The following is a 25,520-nucleotide window of genomic DNA, read 5'->3' on the forward strand; positions in this document are numbered from 1 at the left end:
TAACAGAAGTGAATGTAAGTAAAGGTGCAATAATAATGCATTAAGTGAGCAGCGCCCTCCACTGGCAAGAGAGTAGAACTGATCATCAGCACTGGTGAGCTCATGCCATTGTAAAGGATCCTCTGTCAGTCCATCTTGCCACTATTCACAAGACTCTCTACTCCTGCTAAAGTATTGGTCAAATTTTATTGAAACTTGCCCACCCTGAGGACCTGATGTGTGTACATTACATACATACACATGTGTATGTGTGTACATTACATACATACACATGTGTATATGTCATTTTGTTTAATTATTGATATTGAAACAGGTCTGATCAGGTCGGTACAATTACTGGGTTAGGATAGTTGCACTGCATGTGGCAATTATAAGCAACACACAATAGCAGTGGCTCATGGTCAAAGTAGTCAATCATTTTACCTGAACCCTTGAATCTCTCCCTTGCTTATTATGTCCCCCCATCAATTTTCTTACTGCGATAATTTCACCTTCCTCCATCTCTTCCTCACTCTGTTGTTGGGACTGCTGTCCCTCCTACAGCGTCCTGTGACTGTAAAGCAGGGGTCCCCAATCCCAGTCCACGAGGGCCGGTGTCCCTGTAGGTTTTAGATGTGTCCTTGATCCATCACAGCTGATTTAAATGGATAAATTACCTTCTCAACCACTATATCCCAATTCAGGCTCTGCAGCCTTAAAGTACACAGCCTTAACGGTCCACAAGGGCCGCTAAGGTCGGAAGTGAGAGGCTTGTGAAATGGGACGGTCTAACCTCCGTCATGCTGCCCAGGTTGCCTAGCAACCGTGACACCGACAGCTGGAAACACTTCGTACAGCTTTGTTTGACAGAAATGAAGGAGAAAATGTTTTGTTCATTTATTTGTTTCTTTCTACATGAGCTTTGATTTGATAAGTATCTGAGGCTGAGACCACAGGACTGTGAAATCATGATTATTGGGCTTCACTTCTGTACTGAACAGTCATTTAAGATTAGCTAGTAAATAACAATTAGCTGATGTTGTTCATGAGACTAAAGTCATATCACTTTGGTAATGTAAATATAATATGGGCAATATTAAAGTTATAATTTCAATCATTATTAGTTATTACAGCATTGAATGAAGTCTGTTTCAAATACTGAGCTTCAGTAAAGATTCAAGCTGCATTTATTTATATTATTTATATTTCCTGTCACCTTAAATCTTCACTCAAAGACAGGTTTCTTTGACACTGTATATATAACTGTGTTATATATATGAGAGACAAATATTTTTCTTTTAATAATAACAATAATAGTAATGGATTGAATTTATATAGCGCTTTTCAAGGCACCCAAAGCGCTTTACAATGCCACTATTCATTCACTCTCGCATTCACACACTGGTGGAGGCAGCTACAGTTGTAGCCACAGCTGCCCTGGGGCAGACTGACAGAAGTGAGGCTGCCATATCGTGCCATCAGCCCCTCTGGCCAACACCATCATGGGGAGGCTCGCGGCTCTCCAACGGGAGATCGAGAGACCAGTGTCAGAGTGCTAAATTCGCTGCTCGCATAAAGGAGAAATCAACAATATTCAACATATGGACATCACGGCGCCAGCTGCTCAGGCCCAAGGCTGGAGCCCACCAAAACAACTCCCTGATAACGACTGTGTGATGACTATTCTTCCCATGCAAGGCCACCTGGGTTGGCTGGATACTGTTTACTTAGCCTGATAGGGCGAAGGACACTGTCTCAGCTGAACTCTGGACATGCACACACATACACTTACACTGATAAGCACGCACTCATCCCCCTCCCTTTCCAAACGCCTTCGATGCTTGTTTCCTGCGGGGGAAGACGGCGGGTCTGCGTGCCGCGCTGAAATGGTAGCGCTGTATAGGACGACTGCTGTCTTCCTTCGGATTACCCCCCACCCCCCTATCCACTCCTGTGGCTAGTCACGTGCTCTAATGTTGTGATGTGGACATTAATGTGCTCTCTGTGCAGAGGAGGTTTTTTTTGTTTCCTGTTCTCATGCTGTCCTCCCATAGGTGCCCAGCCTGAGAAGAGGTCTCTTTTTTTCCTCTTGTACTTTTTCCCATTGTTGTGTAACTTTTCAGTGTTTTCTCTGCACCGATCTCCGACTGTATTCCCATGTGATGTCTTTGTTGTGTGTGTGTAAGTCCGGGGGGGGGGGGGTCCTATTCCTCTGCGGGGCAACCTGCATATGACCAATAAAGCATTCAATCAATCAATCAACCAGTAGGCGGTAGGGTGAAGTGTCTTGCCCAAGGACACAACGACCAGGACAGAGAACCCGGGGATCGAACCAGCGACCTTCCGGTTACAGATACACTTCCCAACCCCCTGAGCCACGGTTGCCAAAATGACATATTAATATGTTGGCATTACTAAATTTGTCTCAGTGCTGACTTTAAATATCCATAAAATCATCACATTCTCTGTAAGATTAACGTCAACTATTGAACGGCGTATATATTAAAGTAAAGGCTTTAAAACCAAGTTAGTACAAACATCGCTAATGTCACATAACTTTCCCGACATGTGGCCAACAGTAATGTTTTAATGTTCTTCGTTATTAAGCATTCGCACATAAGTAACATAATATTCAGTTCTTACTTTTAAAAGTTTGCTCTTCGGCCACCCCTCTTCTGCCGTTTTTTTTCCCCGGCAAAATTATCCACACCCACAGCCGCGCTATGCATTCTGGGATATGTTGGGCCACCAAGTCTACACCGCCACATCCTTAAAATTCAGTGAAATGAAGGACGCATTTGAGGGCCGCATTTCGAGCAGCCTTTGAATTGGGACAGCCTTCGTCGCGTCGCTGTGACGTAATTAAAATGCGGCCTTTAAGGCTGCAGACCCTGAATTGGGATACAGCCAATGGCATTGTCCCAATTCAGGGACACAGCCATTTTAACTCCGTGAGACACGTTACATACAGCATTGTTTGACAGAAATGAAAGAGAAAAATGTTTTGTTGGTCATTCATTTTTGTCATGACATCACTTTGATTAGTTGAGTATCTGAGGCTGAGACCACGGGACTGTAAAACATGATTGCTGGGCTTCATTTCTGTGCTGAACAGTCATTCCAAGATTAGTTAGTAAATAACAATTAGTTAATGTTGTTCATGAGACTAAAGTCCTCTCACTGTGGTAATGAAAATATAATATGGCCAATATTATAGTATTGTCAGATTATTATGATTGATATATATAGATCTATCTACCTTCATAAACATTGAATTCAACCTAGGTCAAAATAAATACAGTATCACAAAGTAAAACTGCTGAGAAAGTGCTCTTTTAAGTGAAAAACAGGTATGAATGATTATTTCTCTGTGTTACCCTGTGGTAATGTGTTTGGGTGTACACCCAGGATCATATTATGACTTTGACATATGACTTTAATTGATATCGCTGTTTGTGTCATGGTGTGAGTATGGTTATCAGCAGTCATCTGTACAATTATCAAAGGTTGATTTAAAAACACTTCATGTCATCTACGTTCATTAAACTGACTCCATGCAGTTCATCTTCTCACCGGCAGAGGGACATAACTCAACATCTCGCCAGAGATAAAAGAGACATTGGTGACGTTAGTGCTGTACATACTGATCTGATTAATATGGAACTTCATGTTTCTTTTATTATATCAATTTTAAAAACAAGCTATTTTTAAAAAAAAAAAAAAAAAATTAAAGGAACATGTGAGGCTGAATGTCATTAATATTTATTATACATTGGGTGTACAGTAAAACAGTCATATAGCACCGCCCACAATGTAGTTTTCATTATTTGGGAACAAATCAAAGCAAATACCTAAATGTAACCTAACTGTGAAATTTTACTCATGAGACCTTCCCTTCTAGACTGGAAGACTGTTCAGTGCTTAATCAAACTGCATGACACTGACAGTCACTTGAGCACAGGGAAGTGTGACACAAACAGACTGACACTCTGGGCTATTTCAGTAAGTCTACAAACATACATCAGTGTGACTGTGAAACCACAAAGCATTACTGTCACAGGACCGAGTGGTCTGTACTGAACAGGACTCAGATGCAGAACCCCAGAGCAGAGACAGCAGATGATGTAACAATAATTTATTAGGCTTAAGTGCAAGAAACGTAGTAAGGACAAAAAAAACCCCAGTAAGACGTGGAGTTTGACATGGCGTGGCCTGGGAAACGTGGCTAGGGCGAGGGAAAGGGGCCTGAGATGCAAAGTGGAGCTGAGCAGGGAACAGTCACACTGAAGAGAGAAGACAGTGGAGTTAGGGAGGTAGTGGAGGCAGCTCTGAAGTGGTAAGTTGTAAGAGTAGCAATTCTTACTTGCAGTTGGGGACATAGAGTGTTGAGAGGGGGGTGATGACAATCCAGGGGAGCTGAGTGGCGTGACAAGGCTGACCTGAGATCCGGGGTCTTCAGATGCAGTGTGATGGCAGGAGGGCAGGCAGGTGAGGCACAGAGTGATTTTCAAAATGGTTGCTTGGTATCCTGAGTCCAGAGGTAGAGTGTGAGCCAAAGTGAATTCAGCAACTGCAGCACAAGAAAGTCTCGTTAGTAAGCTAAATCACAGCAAGAACTTGAAGCATAAGGCCTGTTACCAACATGACAAACTGGCAGTGAATGAACATCAAGGTGTGGCTTAAATCCCTCTGGCTTGATTGCCTGCAATAGGCTCCAGGTGTGCAGGAGCTGGAGGAGTTGGCCCTGCCCAGGGGCAGATCCCAGGTAAGTTCAGGGGCCTTATGGAAATTCCACCCACCCACCGCAGACCATGGCAATTACATCTGAGGTTTAGGGAAAAAGCTTCCAGTGTTCTATTAAACAAAGAGAAAGCATGGATCTGTTATTGATACCATATCTGACCTGCTGAAGGTTTTCTTTGCCTCACTCTCATTTTGTTCTCTGACTCCTCTGTCATGTGAGCCTGAAGCAGCTGTCTGTTACTCATTTCCTCATTCATATAGCTGTTGTCAAACCTCATATCAGAACACATTAACCCTTTAAAGCCGGTCGGAGCGGACACGCTCCATTTTGCGTAACTATTTTTAAATCCCGGTAGCACTGCAACCACGTAAGCTAGCGCAATAATTTTTTTTGCATATGAAACCGGAGGAGTTGTACTTGCATCTTTTTTTTTTTTTTTTTTTTTTTTGACTGGGGGAAAGAAGGGGAGAAAGAAAGAGGGAAAGAGAAACAGCTGAGAAGAGGGACGGGGGAGAAGGGCAAAAGACAAAAACCAACAGAACGGGCAGAGAAAAAAAATGCATATATCAATCACCTGGATCACCTGCTGAGAAAGAAAAAAGAAAGCAAGCAGAAGAGAACAAGAGTAATAGAATAAACAACATCACAATGATATATGGGAATATGACAGTAAATACTAAATGTTAAATATTATTGTGCAGCACATAAGATCAACAGAACACAGTGTGCTTTGAGGTAGGAGCCAAAAAGGGTGTAGTTTGTGGGTGTGATCACCCGTGTGTACACCTGTGAGCATGGACGCGTTTGTTTTTTGTTTTTTTAAAAGGTTCCTTCATGTAATAATCTGCTAGAGGGTGTGGGGGGGCCACAGCCCCGTCCTCCAGGGCGTGAAGCAGGTGTGGAGGAGATCAAAACTCCAGACATCCAGAGGCCCCCAGAACACAAGAGACCAAGGAAGACCAACAGAGGGGCAGCCGCGCCACTGTCCCAGAAAGAGCTGAGGAGAGTCCCAGATGAGGGCTCACTCAGCAGCCGCGGAGCAGAAGCCAGGGGGAGTTGCAGTGACGCGCCCGTGAGCTCCGCCGGCAGCCAGCTGCGCCTGAGTGACCGAGCCCCAGGCCGAGAGGCCGGGGGCACCCCACCTCCGAAGTGGCCCGAGCGAGCCCCAGGCTCCAGGCCCCGATAAGCGGCCGCCAAGGAGTGAGCCGGTGTGTACCTGGACGCCCATCCCCGGACACAAAGAACCACCAACGCACCGATGTCTGAGGGGGTCCGCCACTGGCAGGGGAAGTGGTGGTAGGGGGAGATAGGCCTCCAAACCTTGGAGGGCCTGAGATGTCCCCAGAGAGGTGGCGTCTGATACCCAACCTGACATATAGACACAAACGTACAGGCACACACAGATACAAACATCCATTCCCACCCTCATGCTCTCATATGCACTTACTCCACACTCAACCAACGTGGAGACAGACATAAAGAGACGTTGTACACACGATCACACTCCCCAAGCGTACTCTACAAACCGGGTCTAGGTGCCCCCGCCCCTGGAGGGGGGAACTGCACCCAGACCCAGGTGGTGTTTCCCTTTTCCCTGCGGTGGGGGGAGGCAGACCGCCCCGACTCCGCAGCAGCAGGAAGGCTCCACACTCCAGACCGCAGTCGGACGGCCAACTCCTCTTCCTAGTCCTAGCCCCCCTGCTCCAGCAGGTCGCAGAGAACGGGGGTGAGAGAAGACTCCGAACCTCCTTCCACCCGCTCATTGTAATGTTGATGCATGTGTGTTCTAAGGTGCATTTAAAACCCAGGAGGGCTTGGAGCTACCTGCCAGAGAGCAGCAGGTAAGCGCATGGTCCCTCCTGCTAGCCCTCAATGTCTACGTGTATTTAAAATTGAGAGGTGGGCAACGATGCCATTCCTTACTGGTGGGGTGAAGGGAGCGCCATGCATCGCAAAGACCAAAGTCGCTCATATACTGTTTGATTATATTTGTGGACTGCCAATTACGCTGAGTTCCCGCTGTATTGAGCCTATCCATGTCTTCATTTAGTCCAAGGTTGAGGTCACCTCCAAGAACAAGTGTGCCATCTAAGTGTTCAGAGAGTGCACTGAAAAAACCGTGAAAGAATGAGGGATCATCAACATTTGGACCATATACACTTGCAATACATAGCTTTTTATCACGTATAGATAGTTTAATGATTAAGAATCTGCCCTCTGGATCTATAACTGTATCGAGTACTGTGAAATTTATATTTTTATGTATTAAAATTGCTACTCCCCTTTGTCTAGAATTATAACAAGCTGAGAACACATTAGGAAACTCAGGTGTTTTAAGTTGTACTTGCATCTTATGCCATCAGCTTGTCCTAGGTCACAGTTTCCTTCCACATATAGCTTTGCAAAAACTGCATAAAAAGCACTTGCAGCAACAAAAACATAATATTCCAGAAACACGCTTTGCCGATCCGATCAGCTGTTTGTAACACTTCCTACGTCCATCAGCGCGAACTATCGCATGTCCGGCATGACCTGCCCGGAACCGGAAGTGACGTCATTTTGCGGAAATGTAGTTTTTTACCATCATGGCCTTATGAGCCTATACTTGTGTTTTTAAAAGTTATGTTTGACTTTATGACTTTCTGTGTCGTTTCTGGGATGCTGAGGACTCATATTGCACTGCTGGAAATAGTTTATTTTGATGCATATGCTGTTATTTTGCAAATTTGCACTATAATATATTTTTTCATTTTTCCTGCAGTATATGAAAATTGGTGTATCTCAAAAATAAAACTATGAAGACACTTAAAATAAATTTCCTTTGGTGGGAAACTAGTTTGTGCAACTTTTTTGTATTTACAGTTTTGAGGGATAAGCCTCTTAAATTTCTCTAACTAGAAATTTATGTTAAAAAATCAAAAACGATTTTCTATTTTTTTGTAGTTTATTGCACTTTTTTGCAATTTATGTAATTACTATGCACTTAATGCAGACATATTATTAAAATTTGGGCTATAATGTTTGTATTGATGTATAGCAACTTGAAATGCTCCAAAAAATGGCTCCACAGCACGTAAAAATATACTATAAGCTCTGGCGGACTTGGTTCTATGGTAGGTCTTAAAGGGTTAATCTACAGTTGATTAAAAACATTGAAATCCCACTTAGAGATTAGCTTGCTCCCTGCAGACTCTTTAAAATGAGTGCTATCATCTTCCATCTATCATCAGTGTAAAGACATTGATCTGTGGACACAGTGGATTCAAAACTTTATTTAAAACTGTAACTCTTGTTCAGTGATACTTTAACGTGCAGACTAGAGGAGGATCCAGGGACTGAACACCAACCACAGCAGCCTCATGTTCCACAATCGTCTTTGACTCATGCGTCTGCTGACATGTTTGAAAATGTTGTCCAGATGTGTTGAATTGGCTGAAAACAATGAACTGAATCTTACACTCAAAATGACACATTGTCAGCGAATGTATCTGCACACATTTCCTTCTTAAAATTTGATTAAGGAAACAGCTCAAATTAAACTACAGTGTTTTCTTTAATATGCAGTGACACCAGTGTAAATTCAAAGTGTCAGATTACAATATAAACAGATCATTTTGGAGGTTAAGTTGATTAACAGGAAAGTTGTGTTTTTTTAGTTTTATCTATTTATTTTAAACAATAAAACTCTGATCAGACATTTCCAGATAATCAAAAACAGATCAGTTCAGTTTTTGGACAAGTCCTGTGTCAGCTCCTTTCTGGGTCTTTCTTTCCTTTTTACAGTTTCACTTCATTTTCCTGAACTTGGGATCACATTACTGCCTCAGTCTGAAGCTCTGTAACACAGTAAGGAATCTTTCATTTTTTACCTGCAGAAACAGCAAAAAATTTGCTTCATAGTTCAAACTAACAGAGAAAAATCTGGAATTGGGAAGGTGTGAACAAAGGAAGCTGACCAACAATCCATCTGACATCTTGTGTGTGAGTGTGAACAGAAAGTCAGAATATGAACTCATACTATGGTCAAGATATTAGAGGTATTAAGTAATTTATTTTGAAACAGTTACTAAAATGTTATATTCTGTAACTTTCTCCTGTATGTTTCTAGTGCTGTCTTGAAGTATGTTTTTCAGTACTTCCTCATTTCACAGTTACTTCACCTACTTACAAACTCAGTTAATGTGTTCAATATTTATGTTTGAATGCTTAAATGTTCTTAAATGCCAAGTTCTTCCCCACTTTTAACTCTGCTGATCCTCTATGAATTATGGATCAGCTGAAATGTTTGAAAATGTTCAGATGTATTGACCTGACTGAATATTAATGAGCTGAAGCTTCCAGTCAGAGTGAATCAGTGTGTCAGTGAATGCATCGTGTGTGCTTCATGGCTCCATCTAGTGGACTGATAGTAGAAGTAGAGCCGCTGATGGCAGCTTCCTCTGCCTCACACTGCTGTCTGACTGCATTCAGCTGACACTGAGAGGAAGCAGAAAAGAAGCAGCTGATATTTGGACAGCACACATGATGGAAAGGAGGATTTCAGTTGATGTGCACATGCATGATTTGTGTTTCCTCGGAAGGTGAAGGTAGAAAGTGTGTGTGAGCTGATGTGGATGTGAATTCAGCAGCATGGATCAGTGTGAGGACAGAGAGGAGGGAGTCCCTCCCTCTAAAACCACTCTGTGTGGGGAACATGAGAGCCAGACCACAGCTCAGAGGTGAGATGACCATCTCTAACTGTCCATGACTCTTCTCCATGTCACAGCTCAGCACTCACATCACTGCTCCATCATTATTCACAGGAACCAACCTGGAGCTGAACCCAGCTGTGTGTCCTTAAAGAGTGACTGGTCAAAAGCGAATATTTTAGATTTTCAAAAAGCAGCATCAAATAATGCAGAGTAAGTGCTTCTCATTGTTTAGATTGGACTGAAAAACATCCCAGGGGACAAATTGTAATTCAGTTAAATTAAACTATAATTAATCAATTGAAGAAACTGTTAACTTTTTTTTTCTCTTTTTCTGTCGGGCTCCATTGCAGACCAGATTTTTCTGGAGCTGAACCCAGCTGTGTGTCCTTAAAAAGTGACTCGTCAATGTATATCCCTGTAGGTTTTAAGGAAGGACACCATTCGGCTGCAGAAAGGTAATATGTATCTAAATGTTGGAACTGACTTTATTTATTTAAACAGTTTGACTGAATAGTCGCTGACATGTTTAATGTCAGGTCAGATCTGTTTCACACACATTTCTATATTCATGTTTAAAGTGGTGTGCGATGGAGTTTGTTTTAAAAACACAGCAGTTAAAGTGTAAGGAACCAATGCTGTAGCAGAAGATGGTGGTCAAACTACAATATTCAGTTTAATATTTCAAAGTTCAACAATACTATGTACAATATAAACAAGTCATAATGAGGAGTTATAAAGTCTGATGGACACATACAGGAATGATTTCCTGTAGCATTCACTGGTGGAATGAGCTTTTTCCTGAATGTGCTTTCCAACATGAAATGGAAAGGATGTGAAAGATTGTCAATCACTCCCATTTGTGTCATCCTTTGTGAAATGCCTGCCAGAGAGTCAAGCTCCACACCCACGTTAGTGACCTTATGGATTAGTTTATTGTCTTTTGCTATCCACTAACCCCCGTCTACAGCCCCAGCACACAGCAGAATAGAGACTGGCACTGACCACAACAGACTCATAAGAAATCCTGAGCATCACCTAGCAAATGTCAAAGGACCTCAGTAATCTCAGAAAATAGAATGAAGAGTGTTTCTGTTTTTTTTGTTTTTTTTTTTTAATGAAGTCCAGTTTATTGTCAGTCTGAACATGGCACTTGCCATCTTCCAATGACTGCACACAGACCCAATAGAAATAGTTCTCATTGGTTCTTCTGTTCCTCCTCATGTCCACACCCCAGTATTTAGTCTTTGCATTGAGTTGCAGATGGTTCTGCTCAGATCACACAAGTAAGTTACCCAGCTTCAAAAACAGTTTTAATGCTGACGTCTTTCAAACAAAATACAAAAGCAACACAGTGCTGGCAACAGGAATGCAAAAAATCTGAGTCACAGGGAAACCAGAAACCAAAGGAACACACAGCATGATGGGGGGGGGGGCACAACAAACGAGGGTTTAAAGGTTTAAATACATAAGAGAAGATGAGGCCATATTGGAGACACTTGGGAAGAAACATACAACTAAATCTGAAAGAAGACAGATTGCCAAAATAAAACAGGAAGTAACAGTATACAGAACACAGAAATGCAGACTTTACACAGGGAATGAAAAGTAAACTAAAACAAACAATACAAATAAGCTAGGATAATAAATTGAACCCAGATAACTTTAACCACTTTAAAGATCGCCTGAGGAAATAAAACCAATAACAACAACAACAACAACAACAAGGAAACATTTCAAAAATGTACAAAACTTAAAAATACCACAAACTCACCAAGATAAATTCAGATTTATCTTGGGTGATTGGAAAATGTTTGACAGTAATAGCTAAAACAAATGTAAAAGGGAATTAGATCACGAGGAGACAAAGTTGTATGTTGAAAACATACATTAGACAGAAATATGCCTCTTCAAGACATTTATAACATGTTTAGAACATATTTAGAAGAAATGGTACAATAATTGACTACAAACATAGACATTTTCTGAGAACTGGAAGGTGAGCTGTGAAACCAGTTATACATACAGATAGAGAAGGGCTTTTATTTTAGCTGAAACTAATGGAAAGCTGTCAGGACAAAACTAAGCTTAGCTAACATTTTCAAACAGCTGCAGGCTGAGCTGCTGATTATCAATGGCATTATCAGGACTAGTAAAAATTTACGACTTAAGGGAATCATCTGATTCACTGCTCACATTCAGACCTCACTTCATGAGCGTTTAGCTTGTGGTTGACTCTGTATGAACAGACCTGATGTAAACTAATTCTTCATGATTCCTCCACAGAGTGGACCAGGAAAGCTCAGAGGTTGCCAGAGATCAGTCTGACTGGCAGAATCATGCACATCTGGACTCCATATTTAGGGTCTGTACAGGGTGTGAGGGTTACTCAGACCATGGCTCAGATTGGTGGGTGAATGGGATGTGGGGATGTGCCTGTGAAGGTTCTCAGTCATCCAGGTCATAGTAGTCTGAGGAGCTTGGAAAGAAAAGTGTCTGGATTTCTTTAAGTTGCTTGAAGATGTTTCACTTCTCATCCGAGAAGCTTTTTCAGTTCTAGGGCCAAATGGTGGAGAGTCCCAGATTGAAGCCCTCGAAAGAGTGAACTCTTTCCAGTGTTCACATTTTGGACAGAGTAGACAGATGATTTGAAAGCGGAGTGGAAGAAGTCATCTTTGTCCACTGTGAAAAACCATCTTTGAACAGTGGCGGTTGCATACGACACCAACTGTCTGCCATCTATAATTCAGTTTTGAGATCTCTTCCCATACACCTTAACGCCCACTCACATCCTGGGCCATCTGACCTCAGGAATCCTTTGGTAGGGTGGGGCTGGTTTCACAATGAGCTCACCCAAAACTTTGGCTGATTGTGACTACACCCATTTTCACACCTTGACTCATGTGATTAGGTAGAGGATAATTAGGGAGTCCATTGTCCCTCTTGAGGGGATTCTCCCACAGGGCTTAAATCTGGGACTCTTCACCATTTGACCCTAGAACTGAAGGAGCTTCTTGGATGAGAGGTGAAATGTCTTCAAGCAACTTAAAGAAGTACAGACACTTTTTGTCTTTGGTGGCCAGATTGGAGGGCACTATGATAAAATCCAGTGAAGACTTTTGGCACTGGTTTTAAAAACACAGCACACTTTATATGCCTTGTTCTTATACACGCAAGGTGTCTCTGTTCACTTTAGCAAAATCCAGCACCAGTGTTGGGAAGGTTACTTTTAAAATGTATTCCACTACAGATTACAGAATACATGTCTCAAAATGTATTTTGTAACGTATTCCGTTACATTACTCAATGAGAGTAACGTATTCTGAATACTTTGGATTACTTCATATAGTATCATGCTTTTCACAACTACATGAATGTACTATTGCTGTGTGATTTATTACTTTTACTGAAGGTTATTTGCCATATCAATTCCAACTAGACTATATAATAGCTTACTTACAACTGGGCTCGTTAGGCCATCTTTTTGACTGCAGTCGTTATTATTGTATTTATATGCTTCCATCTCCTGTTTCTGGTTGGTGACAACTCGTACTTTTTGACTCTCCTTTTTCTCCCTCCCTCGCGCTCACAGACACGTAAGCGGTATGGCAGTCCATTCTCCCTAAAGCACGGACTACACTGCCCATGAGGCTCCATTCTTTAGGGCTATGACTGTAACACTCACAAAATAAAGAATGTATAGCCTAACATATGAAACAGGAAAAGACCGTTGTGTAATCCATTTATTTCGACAAAGTAACTGTATTCTGAATACCACCTTTTTAAATGGTAACTGTAACGGAATACAGTTACTCATATTTTGCATTTTAAATACAGTGGCTTGCAAAAGTATTCGGCCCCCTTGAACTTTTCCATATTTTGTCACATTACAGCCACAAATATGAATCAATTTTATTGGAATTCCACGTGAAAGACCAATACAAAGTGGTGCACACGTGAGAAGTGGAACGAAAATCATACATGATTCCAAACATTTTTTACAAATAAATAACTGCAAAGTGGGGTGTGTGTAATTATTCAGCCCCCTTTTGTCTGAGTGCAGTCAGTTGCCCATAGACATTGCCTGATGAGTGCTAATGACTAAATAGAGTGCACCTGTGTGTAATCTAATGTTAGTACAAATACAGCTGCTCTGTGACGGCCTCAGAGATTGTCTAAGAGAATATTGGGAGCAACAACACCATGAAGTCCAAAGAACACACCAGACAGGTCAGGGATAAAGATATTGAGAAATTTAAAGCAGGCTTAGGCTACAAAAAGGTTTCCCAATCCTTGAACATTCCACGGAGCACTGTTCAAGTGATCATTCAAAAATGGAAGGAGTATGGCACAACTGTAAACCTACCACGACAAGGCTGTCAAAGGAGAGCGCTGATCAGAAATGCAGCCAAGAGGCCCATGGTGACTCTGGACGAGCTGCAGAGATCTACAGCTCAGGTGGGGGAATCTGTCCATAGGACAACTATTAGTCGTGCACTGCACAAAGTTGCCTTTATGGAAGAGTGGCAAGAAGAAAGCCATTGTTAACAGAAAACCATAAGAAGTCCTGTTTGCAGTTTGCCACAAGCCATGTGGGGGGGACACAGCAAACATGTGGAAGAAGGTCAGATGAGACCAAAATGGAACTTTTTGGCCAAAATGCAAAACGCTATGTGTGGTGGAAAACTAACACTGCACATCACTCTGAACACACCATCCCCACTGTCAAATATGGTGGTGGCAGCATCATGCTCTGGGGGTGCTTCTCTTCAGCAGGGACAGGGAAGCTGGTCAGAGTTGATGGGAAGGTGGATGGAGCCAAATACAGGACAATCTTGGAATAAAACCTCTTGGAGTCTGCAAAAGACTTGAGACTGGGGCAGAGGTTCACCTTCCAGCAGGACAACGACCCTAAACATAAAGCCAGGGCAACAATGGAAAGGTTTAAAACAAAACACATCCATGTGTTAGAATGGCCCAATCAAAGTCCAGATCTAAATCCAATCGAGAATCTGTGGCAAGATCTGCAAACTGCTGTTCACAAACGCTGTCCATCTAATCTGACTGAGCTGGAGCTGTTTTGCAAAGAAGAATGGGCAAAGATTTCAGTCTGTAGATGTGCAAAGCTGGTAGAGACATACCCTAAAAGACTGGCAGCTGTAATTGCAGCAAAAGGTGGTTCTACAAAGTATTGACTCAGGGGGCTGAATAATTACGCACACCCCACTTTGCAGTTATTTATTGTATTGATTTTCGTTCCACTTCTCACGTGTACACCACTTTGTGTTGGTCTTTCACGTGGAATTCCAATAAAATTGATTCATGTTTGTGGCTGTAATGTGACAAAATGTGGAAAAGTTCAAGGGGGCCGAATACTTTTGCAAGCCACTGTATGTGACACTGGTACATGTATTCTGTTACTCCCCGACACTGTACAGCACTGGCATTAGTGCAGGAAAGTTATTCCACCTCAGTTCACAAAAGAAATTTAATGAATTTATTTAGAGCCCAACATGTCTGAGCTAGAGAAATGTGAAATTCAGCAGTTACTCAGAATATTCTGAGATGTAGTTGTGTTGCTTTAATTGCTTGACTTCACGTCTGGTTATGGATTTGTCCACAACCATACTTAAGATTGTAGGACACTGTGGCAGTGAAGGACCTGACGACAGCAGCATCGCAGCTTTAAACATCTTTCATTGTCTAGTTTTCCAGAGTGCAGCTTTCCAGCTGCTCTGCTTCTGTAGCACACACAACCCCCTTCTCAGGTCCCGACAACATCTTAAACAGGGGAGACATGATTATATGATGGGGTTAGGTGTGTGAGACAGCCTCCAATGACACTATACCCTGAACCCACCCACCCTGCAGCTAGCCACAAACCAGAAACCGCCACAGGCACCAATAAAGCTTATGGAAAAGTTATTACTGTCACGGCTGACACAACACAACCAGTGTCCTGTACACGCACCACAGAGTCCAATTTGCTCACTGTGATGTTTTTCACTGCCCGTCTGTGGTCAGCAGTCCCAACTGAAGCCACAGGAGTGAGTTGAGGAGTTGTGTGATGATGACGGTGGGGGCACCATCTTTTCCGGGATGAAGTGTTGGGTGGTGTAGCAGTGACCAGCGACGGGGAAACTGCCCGTTGGTGCTGGGAATACCAAGTGGCAAGAGTCTTTAGGAAGGCCACAGAATCCTCTTTGCCTGGGCCATCCATGCCAAACAGTTCAAACTTGAAGGTCGCTCTTAAATCCTTAATAATACAAACCAGCTCCCTGACATCCAGGAAGTTCTGAGGAAAAACAGTGGAAGACAGGAAGGCATCCAAGAAGACGACTTGAATGGGTTTCTTTGGAGTGTCCGAGGTGTGGATGACTGCCCGGCAGTAATCCCATAGCTGTGTGAGCAATTTTCTCCTCTGTGAAAGAGCCTGAGTCTGCTGGGTCCAGACTCAGGTTGGTTTGTATTGTCACGGCTGCCGGGTGGTGTTTGTGGAAAAGGATCCAAAATGCAGTCTAAGGCTGTGATGCAAGTGACTGTTTATTTACAGAGTGACATAAACAGAAAATGATGAGCAAAAACCTAGACTGGGGGAAACTAATGACAAACCCAAAATACATGACACACACTGAGCACAGACCGACGCCCACTATATATACACACACAAGGTAATTAGGAAATGACACACAGGAGGGAAGCATAGCTGATCCTAATTCACATGATGACAGGGAAACGCAAGCTGAACACAGTGATGTCACATATGGATCTACAAAATAAAACAGGAAGTTCCCAGGCAGTTTAACAGAATACAAAATCAGAATGAAACTAGAACATGAGAAAATAATAATAATCATAATAATAATCACAAAACGCTGGGTCCCTGACCCAGGACCATGACAATTAGTATTTCACTGGTGTGACTTCTGAAAGTCACAGCATTTTTCAACAGCAAAGGAAAGGAAATGGAAACATCTGAGGGTATTTTAATTTGTTGATTTTTAAAAATATTACTTAAGAGATTTCCTACTACTAGGATGTAAAATCAAATTACGAGAAAGAGTAGTGATCATGAAGGGAAATTCTGATTGCATTTTATATGTTGTATAGTTCAAATTATATTATAGTTTTAGTTAGCAACCTGTTGTCTTAGAATGGAGTAGTATATGATGAAACCAACACCCCATTATTTAGGCATTAATTTAAGTTTGAGAGACACCAAAATATGATATTTGTATTGGAAACATTCTGGCTGAAGTCCAGTGTATCCAACATTGATCTGATGATTCACTTCATGATTTCACACTGATTGAATCATTCATATTCTATTCTATTCCAGCTGCTGGAGGAAAACATTGTTAATTTTGTAAAGAATGAGCTGAAGAAGATTCTGAACATTCTGGGTCCAGATTACCCAGAATGCTTAGAAAGTCATGGGGAGGATGAAGAGTTGTTGAAGGCTGAGAATGAAAAGCAGATGAACAGCAGCAGAGAAGCATTTGTGAAGCTCACTCTGCACTTCTTGAGGATGATGAAGCAAGCGCAGCTGGCTGATCATCTGGAGAGCAGTAAGAGGGTTACTCTAAATATTTAAAATGGTAGTAGAATAACATTACTTTTGCGATCTCATATTATATATCTACTTCTGAAAGCAGAACTTGTTGATGTTTTTATTTTAAGGCTATATCCTGTCTGTGTTCTTTAAGAAATTCCCAGCATATGCCGGAATAAACTTAAATGTGCTTTAAAGAAGAAGGTCCAGTGTGTGTTTGAGGGGATCGCTAAAGCAGGAAACCCAACCCTTCTGAATCAGATCTACACAGAGCTCTACATCACAGAGGGAGAGACTGCAGAAGTCAATGAACATGAGGTCAGACAGATTGAAACAGCATTCAGGAAACCAGACAGACCAGAAACATCAATAACACAAGAAGACATCTTTAATGCCTCACCTGGAAGAGATGAACCAATAAGAACAGTGCTGACAAAGGGAGTGGCTGGCATTGGGAAAACAGTCTTAACACAGAAGTTCACTCTGGACTGGGCTGAAGGCAAAGCCAACCAGGACATCCAGTTCATATTTCCATTCACTTTCAGAGAGCTGAATGTGCTGAAAGAGAAAAAGTTCAGCTTGGTGGAACTTGTTCATCACTTCTTTATTGAAACCAAACAAGCAGGAATCTCCAGCTTTGAAGACTTCCAGGTTGTGTTCATCTTTGATGGTCTGGATGAGTGTCGACTTCCTCTGGACTTCCGCAAAACTAGAATCCTAACTGATCCTAAAAAGTCCACCTCAGTGGATGTGCTGTTGATTAACCTCATCAAGGGGAAACTGCTTCCTTCTTCTCGCCTCTGGATAACCACACGACCTGCAGCAGCCAGTCAGATCCCTGCTGAGTGTATTGACATGGTGACAGAGGTCAGAGGGTTCACTGACCCACAGAAGGAGGAGTACTTCAGGAAGAGATTCAGTGATAAGAAACTAGCTAGCAAAATAATCTCCCACATCGAGACATCACGAAGCCTCCACATCATGTGCCACATCCCAGTCTTCTGCTGGATTACTGCAACAGTTCTGGAGGATGTTCTAAAAACCATAGAGGGAGGAGAGCTGCCCAAGACCCTGACTGAGATGTACATCCACTTCCTGGTGGTTCAGGCCAAAGTGAAGAAGGTCAAGTATGACGAAGGAGTTGAGACAGATCCACACTGGAGTCCAGAGAGCAGGAAGATGATTGAGTCTCTGGGAAAACTAGCTATTGATCAGCTGCAGAAAGACAACCTGATCTTCTATGAATCAGACCTGACAGAGTGTGGCATCGATATCAGAGCAGCCTCAGTGTACTCAGGAGTGTTCACACAGATCTTTAAAGAGGAGAGAGGACTGTACCAGGACAAGGTGTTCTGCTTTGTCCATCTGAGTGTTCAGGAGTTTCTGGCTGCTCTTCATGTCCATCTGACCTTCATCAACTCTGGAGTCAATCTGCTGGAAGAACAACAAAAAAACACCCAGACAGAGAATCACTTCTATCAGTGCGCTGTGAACAAGGCCTTGCAAAGCACTTCAGGACACCTGGATTTATTTCTGCGTTTCCTCCTGGGTCTTTCAGTGCAGACAAATCAGAATCTCCTACAAGGTCTCCTGAAACAGACAAGAATTAGTCCCCAGACAAATCAGGAAACAATTAATTACATCAAGAAGAAGCTCAGTGAGAGTCTGTCTGCAGAGCAAAAGATTAACCTGTTCCACTGTTTACATGAACTGAATGATCGTTCTCTAGTGGAGGAGATCCAAAGGTCCCTGAATTCAGGAAGTCTCTCTACGAATGAATTGTCTCCTGCTCAAGGGTCAGCTCTGGTTTTTATCCTACTGTCATCTGATGACCTGGATGTATTTGACCTGAAGAAATACTCTGCTTCAGAGCAGGCTCTTCTGAGGCTGCTGCCCGTTGTCAAAGCTTCTGAAAAAGCTCTGTAAGTTTTAAACTCGTTTGCTTTAAATACACTGCTATATATTCACTAGCAAAGAAAAAACAATATCTCAAGATTCTTTTGATGTCTCACCAGACTTAGTGGCTGCAACCTCTCAGAGAGAAGCTGTGAAGCTCTTTGCTCAATACTCAGCTCCCAGTCCTCTAGTCTGAGAGATCTGGACCTGAGTAACAATGACTTGAAGGATTCAGGAGTGGAAGTGCTGTGCCGAGGACTGGAATCTCCACATTGTGAACTGGAAACACTCCGGTCAGGGTTCTAAAATGTTTTAATTATGGTGATTTAAAATCTGGTTTGCATTGAGTCAGGCTATGAGGGAATGTGTCTACTGGAATTTATCAAAGTATTTATTATTATTACTTCTGTAAAGTAGAACCTTCAGTGTTTTTATTATTATTATTATTATTATTATTATTATTATTATTATTATTAATAATAATAATAATAATAATAATAATAATAATAATAATAATAATAATAATAACAATTTATTTTCATTTGTTTTATTATTTTATTTTCACTACTTTGCTTTGGCTTAAAATATTTCAAGGATTAGATGTTTTGTGGGTAAATTTGCTCCAATTTTTTTTATAAATAATCTTGTAAATTAACTTGGTGTCTTTATCTGGTCAACATTCTAGTCTTTGCATAAATTTATTTATGACCAAATGCCTGCAAACTAATAACAGTCCCACTAGCCTTAGTTCTACTTTATGTAGGTTTTGCTAACTGTAGACTTTAGTTTTTAAGTGCTAAATCCTACTTCATTACAAAATAATGTTAGTCAACTGCATCACACTTCTCTATGAGTATGTCATGTTTCTGCAGCCTGTCAGGATGTATGATCACAGAAGAAGGTTGCTCTTTGCTGACAAAAGCTCTGAGCTCCCCTTCCTCACATCTTAAAGAGCTGAACCTGAGCTACAATCATCCTGGAGATGCAGGAGTGACTCTGCTTGAGAAATTGAGTCAGGAAACTCTCAGGTATGGAGAGACTTGTTTGTAGCCAAAGATTATGTCTAATAGAGGAGATTTTTTTTCTTTGCTAAATCTCTCTCTCTCTCTCTCTCTCTCTCTCTCTCTCTCTCTCTCTCTCTCTATATATATATATATATATATATATATATATATATATATATATATATATATATATCCTTTAATTATACTTTAAGTGTTTAAGTAATTGGTTAGTCTGTATTGTTCTTCACAATCCGTATTGCTCTCTTTCCTTTGTTTTGCTTAACTCCTGTTTCTCTGATTGGTGTTTCCTTTCTTTCTCCACAGTCAGTCTTGTTCTCATGACTGCTTCTCCCAGTGCCATACCTTTGAGTCTTAGTGTTTGTGTTCATAGTTATCATACTTCCTGTTTTATTTTGACTGTTTATTTTTGTTTCACCTGCTCTGTTGTTCCAGCTGTGTTCTCCCCTGTTTTCCATCCACTATCCTCTGTGTACTTATGTCCTCTGTCTTCCTCTGCTTGGTGTCACGTTGGCCCCATTGCTCTGTATTTCCATGTCCTTCTTGTTTCCCTCTTTTGATTTTATCTCCTAAACTCAGAAAAAGAGCACTATTGAACACTAACTTTATTTTGGCAGATATCAGAAAGCAAAAGTTCATTACACGCAGTGAGAAAAAAGTAAATGTGGAAAATATTATAGGCGGGAGTTTTCTTCTAACATGTGATACTAATAAATGGGACATGTGGATTATTTCTACTGACTGAAGCACCTCCCTAAGAGTAATGAGTCGGGGAACTAAAGGGTCATACAAATTTATCTTTACATGAAATGCTCTTCAATACACAAATGGATTAAAGTGTATATCTGAAAATCTTGGCTCTTCCTTTATCAGTGTCTAACAGTATGAGAGCGATGTAATGTCCATGTGTGCATGCTGAAAGAGACTGTGCTGGTCTGACCCCCCTCCTCCTTTCAGGGTCATTCTGGAGCCTGCTGGAGTCCGATGGTTGACACCAGGTCTGAGGAAGTGTAAGTGTGTTTTTAATGTGATTCATGAAAGCAAAGCAGCACACATTCAACCATCTTCAAACTGTCACATCACTCATTCACATCTGTCACCATCAAATTGTCAATCAATGAACAGATGATGGATCAATAATTCCAGCTGGACTTTGTTTGTTCTCTCCATCAGATTCCTGTCAACTCACAATCGACACAAACACAGTAAACAGAAAACTCAAACTGTCTGATAACAACAGGAGGGTGACACGTGTGGAGGAGGATCAGTCATATCCTGATCATCCAGACAGATTTGATGGTGATTGTCAGCTTCTATGTAAAGATGGTCTCATCAGTTGCTGTTATTGGGAGGTTGAGTGGAAAGGAGAGGTTTATATATCGGTGAGTTACAGAAGAATTTCAAAAAACGGAGACAGCCATGCCTTTGTCTTTGGAAGGAATGATCAGTCCTGGTCTCTGTTCTGCTCTGATGTTAAGGGTTACTCTGTCTTACACAGTAACACAGAAATATATCTGCAATCCTCCTCCTCTGTCTCTAACAGAGTAGCAGTGCATGTGGATCATCCTGCTGGCACTCTGTCCTTCTACCGAGTTTCCTCTGACACTCTGATTCACCTCCACACCTTCAACACCACATTCACTGAACCTCTTTATCCTGGATTTACAGTCTGGTTTCCTGGTTCCTCAGTGTGTCTGTGCCGAGTTGAGTGTACAGAGTGTCCTCCTGTTAGAGAAACACTTTGACTGTTAAACAGATAGTTCAGTCTGTACATGTCTGTCTCTTTCAATCAGAAACACAGTTTCAGATAATCAGTCAGTTATAAATATTCTAAATGATTCCTTGTAAACATCTTCCTCTTCAGCCCTTTAAAGGTGGAAGCTACAATTATTTCAGGATCCACATGGTTTTTTTTCTGTTTTTTCACACTCAAAGCTTCACATTGAATATTGGTATATTGTTATTGGTAGGTTTACGACACCAACTGTCTGCCATCTATAATCCAGTTTTGAGCCCACTCAAATCCTGGGCCATCTGACCTCAGGAAATGTGTTTTGAGTTATGTTCAAAAAAGATCTGGAATTAAAACAGGACTACAATAGTTAATTCACAGTAAATTCAGGACTACTTTAGGCCACCATTTCCCACCAATTTACTCAGAACCAGAATCTTTTTTTTTCAAATTGTAAAACATCAAATCAGACTAAATGTTTATTTTTTTGATTGAGAAATATAAAAAAACATATTTGTTAAATTTAAGAGTAAAGAGAGAAATTGTATGTATTTCGTAATTGCAAATGGCACCAAATTGTATTCAAAATTGAGCCACACTCACGGAGGTCCACAATTCTTTTCCTGGTGTTTTGGTTCATGTGGCTCTGTGTTTTGGGGGTGCCTTATATGGATCCACAGGTGTGCCACCAATTTAATCACATGGCCTCTACTAACCTATCAGAAGCTTCTTAAACTCTTATTAACTCTTATTAATTAACAATAAACTTAGTGTATATGTACTCCTAAAGTTGATGAAAGTGATAAAAAATAGACAGCTCTCTCTTTTTATTCTGACATTTAACTAATTCAAAAGATGCTTCAATATTTATTTATCTAAAACAAAACAAGTTAACTCTAAATTGATGTTTAACAGTAAATAAAAAGTTCTTGTTTTTCCCTAAAGTGTATGTAAATATCTGGTTTCAACTGTGAACATACTGCTGTGTATTGAAATTCCTCTTGTTTTGCATAGAAATATAGAAATATTGAAAAACATACAAAGCATAATATATAAAATAACATCTACCTGAGTTTTTTCTTTGAAAGGAGCTCCTTATGGCCATTGTTGTGTTCATCAGTACATAACTGAAACCGATTTAGAGGGCTTTATTTAGCCATAGAGGGTAACAACTGAAAATATGAAATAAACACACATTTAAGCTAAGACCAGTGTTGGGTGTAATGTGTTACTAAGTAACGCGTTACTGTAATTAAATTACTTTTCCACTGAAAAAGCAGAGTAACTAATTACTGTTCATTTTTAGGTATTTTAATTACAGTTACTTACAATGTACTTGCGTTACATTGTAAAATAATTAAACTCGCTGAATATCATTATTTAATTTCAATAATTTGTCTTCTAAACGTAGAAGTAAACTCTGCCGCTTTAACATCGCTGTAGTGCAGCTGCACGTCATTTTGCACCAGTTTGCTGCATAGTCGTATTCTAAAGCGGAAGATGTCGGACTTGGCTGAAGCAAGTGGCTGTTTTATGAAATGGACATATTTCCGTCTCTTCACTTTTCTGAAACAAGCAGACAAGAATATTACAGTAATATGTAAGCTATGTGCTGGGGAGAAAAAACTATCGGCCGCTGTTAATAGCACGAGTAATCTACTGAAGCGCCTGACACGAGAGCATAGACGAACACTTCTGAGTGATCCTTGTTCATCATCCATGGATAACAACGCGGTTGATTTTACTTAAGCAGCACAAAAAGCATCTGAAGGTGAGCTTAAAAAAATGATTGCAGGCTAAATTGTGGAAGAGATGCTACCGCTGCGTACTGTAGAGTCTCTGTCTTTATAAAAAGTTATTTATTATTTAAAGAGTTTAATGTCTATTGTTTGCCCACTCATTGTATATAGCTATTTTAAGAAGTATTTAGTTAAATTACTTATTTAGTAATTAAGTTACTTTTCTGACACAGTAATTAGATAAGTATTTTAAATACAATATTGACTAAGTAATTAGTAATTAGTAATTAGTAATTAATTACTTTTTTAAAGTAACTTACCCAACACTGGCTAAGACTCTCTAAAAAAAACAGCATTGTTGTTCGGCTTTTCATTTCGCCATTTGTTGGTTCACTCGAAGAGCAAGTAGCGGGGGTCTAAGTGTTAATATGGGTCAAGTAACCAGTTTGATATCAATCTTTTGTGATACACCATCATATTTACATTGTAAAAGTACAAATGATTTGCTTTGGTACTTGGTCAAACTTAAGCTCTCCTCTGTCTGCCTGGCTGCACTTCTCCTACAGCAAACTCGCAGGCAGCAGCTTCTCCCCCCTCCCTCACATGCGTAAGTGCTGTGCTCAGTCACCTAGTGCCTGAGCTCGGATCATACCAAAATTAGGGGGAATTTACGACTGTGCGCTATGTGCTTCGAATATTGTGTGTATAGGTTTTGTTTTATACAGTTGTCAGTCAGGCATCTAACTATGAAACAAATTACACTCCAAAAGGCTTCTGAAAAAATGACCCGGGCTTAAGCCCAGCAAGCCACCCTCCCGCTCCACCGATGGCTTCATTAAATATACTTCTTTATTTTCTGTGATATATAATTGATTTGATGGGTAATTGTGATGTTAAATATTTAGATACGGTTAACTTTGGAGTTATGTTGGGAAAATATCACATACCTGTAATGAACTCCTTGTGTTTATGTAACATTTGGTCTTTATTTAGTTCAAGCCACTGAAAACTGTGGAAACAGTAAATAAAAGTCTGAATGACATTCATGTTTTAAATCTTTGCTTTTCATTTCTGCCATTGTTAAAGAAGCTATACTCTTCTGTTCCCATCTCATTTCAAAGCATTACTTGTGTTCATAAGATAAACTACATGATGTCAGTGTAGCCAGATGGGCTACTCTCCATCCCTGGCTCATTCACTCTCTCTCGCTCTCTTTCTCCCTCTTCCTCTCTCTTCCTCTCTCTCTCACTGCTAGTCAGGTTGTGTTGAGTGGAAACACACCTATAGTTTAATTGCATTCTTGGCGTTCTCGACAAAATACACACTTAAAGTAGAAATTTTAATTGAAATTAAATGTTAGTAGTACACTTATCATGAACAACCAAAACCAGTGACAAGTGAACTCAATTGCAGAATCCAAACACGAACCACAGAGAATGGAAATATTTATTTTCACACTTAGAGGATTTATGTTGAAGCAGGGAAATGCAGGGGGCTTCAGTAATTACACAGAAAAAGGAGAGGAGCAGTCTAAGAGGGGAGAGATCACAAAATAATTGACTTGTGACCTAGGATGTCCTGTTGCAATGTGCACTCATGGACATCATTAATTTTGAACACAGTGTTCATTATGGACAAATTTTGATTTGCACAGAAGTCCAGTAATAGAATCAAATGTCCCAGTAGTTACCAGATGGAACCTACCTGAGCACAATGACAATCAGAACTCATTCTACAAGCTGAAGATGCAGGGAAGAAACATCTGCCTGCTACCTCCTACCAACAAAACTTAAACATTAGAATAAACTAGCTCACTGGCCATTATGGTGTCTTAATTTGATATTTTTGCTCTCTCTTGGCTGACTAAACCATGTAAGTGGCCTACAAGGGCCACGATAGCAAAGATGTACTAGCGATGTAGCAAGGACAGGCACTTGAATTAGGAGGCCTACAAAAACCAGAATTCAGTTGACAGCAATCTGTAATCTATTGACATCTCGTGGTGAGAGTTCACAGACTGTACAATAAAAAAATTTGATGAGCAACAAAAGCTCCTTTAAAGCCCAAATGGGCAAAAGATGGCCTGATGCCCAGAAATGGCTCAGGGACTATTTCAATCCAACTAAATACAATTCCAAATAACACGGAAAATTATATCATAGCACCTG

At 40.8% G+C, this 25,520-nt stretch overlaps 1 protein-coding gene across 6 annotated transcripts; it reads left to right on the forward strand.

Annotated features, from left to right (window-relative positions):
* Nucleotides 1-8,525: 8,525 nt before the first annotated feature.
* Nucleotides 8,526-24,397, forward strand: LOC146547160 (protein NLRC3-like). Of its 6 annotated transcripts, XM_085265879.1 has the most exons (12): nucleotides 8,543-8,704; nucleotides 9,304-9,441; nucleotides 9,526-9,624; nucleotides 9,765-9,869; nucleotides 11,698-11,776; nucleotides 16,751-16,979; nucleotides 17,118-18,885; nucleotides 18,979-19,152; nucleotides 19,732-19,887; nucleotides 20,839-20,891; nucleotides 21,055-21,263; nucleotides 21,425-21,615. In XM_085265879.1, exons 2-12 carry the CDS (start codon nucleotides 9,353-9,355, stop codon nucleotides 21,482-21,484), a joined length of 3,021 nt encoding a protein of 1,006 aa, XP_085122005.1. In that variant the 5' UTR covers nucleotides 8,543-8,704; nucleotides 9,304-9,352; the 3' UTR covers nucleotides 21,485-21,615. The 6 variants fall into 6 exon arrangements, with proteins under 6 accessions (XP_085122004.1, XP_085122005.1, XP_085122003.1 ...); XM_085265878.1 differs by having other exon boundaries at nucleotides 8,526-8,569; nucleotides 21,055-24,397; XM_085265877.1 differs by having other exon boundaries at nucleotides 8,543-8,760; nucleotides 21,055-24,397.
* The last annotated feature ends 1,123 nt before the right edge of the window (nucleotides 24,398-25,520 follow it).

The sequence above is a fragment of the Mchenga conophoros genome, linkage group LG23 (genome assembly GCF_057382185.1).
Source record: "Mchenga conophoros isolate Kocher_MC1m ecotype Shallow Benthic linkage group LG23, M_conophoros_male_GT1.1, whole genome shotgun sequence".
In the NCBI taxonomy this organism is placed as follows: domain Eukaryota; kingdom Metazoa; phylum Chordata; class Actinopteri; order Cichliformes; family Cichlidae; genus Mchenga; species Mchenga conophoros.

Coding starts and splice junctions, on each gene's coding strand:
- LOC146547160 (XM_085265878.1), top strand. CDS start 9,353: ATGGATCAGTGTGAGGACAGAGAGGAGGGAGTCCCTCCCTCTAAAACC. Junction 9,625..9,764: donor GCAGCATCAAATAATGCAGA/GTAAGTGCTTCT, acceptor GCTCCATTGCAG/ACCAGATTTTTCTGGAGCTG. Junction 20,892..21,054: donor GACACCAGGTCTGAGGAAGT/GTAAGTGTGTTT, acceptor TCTCTCCATCAG/ATTCCTGTCAACTCACAATC.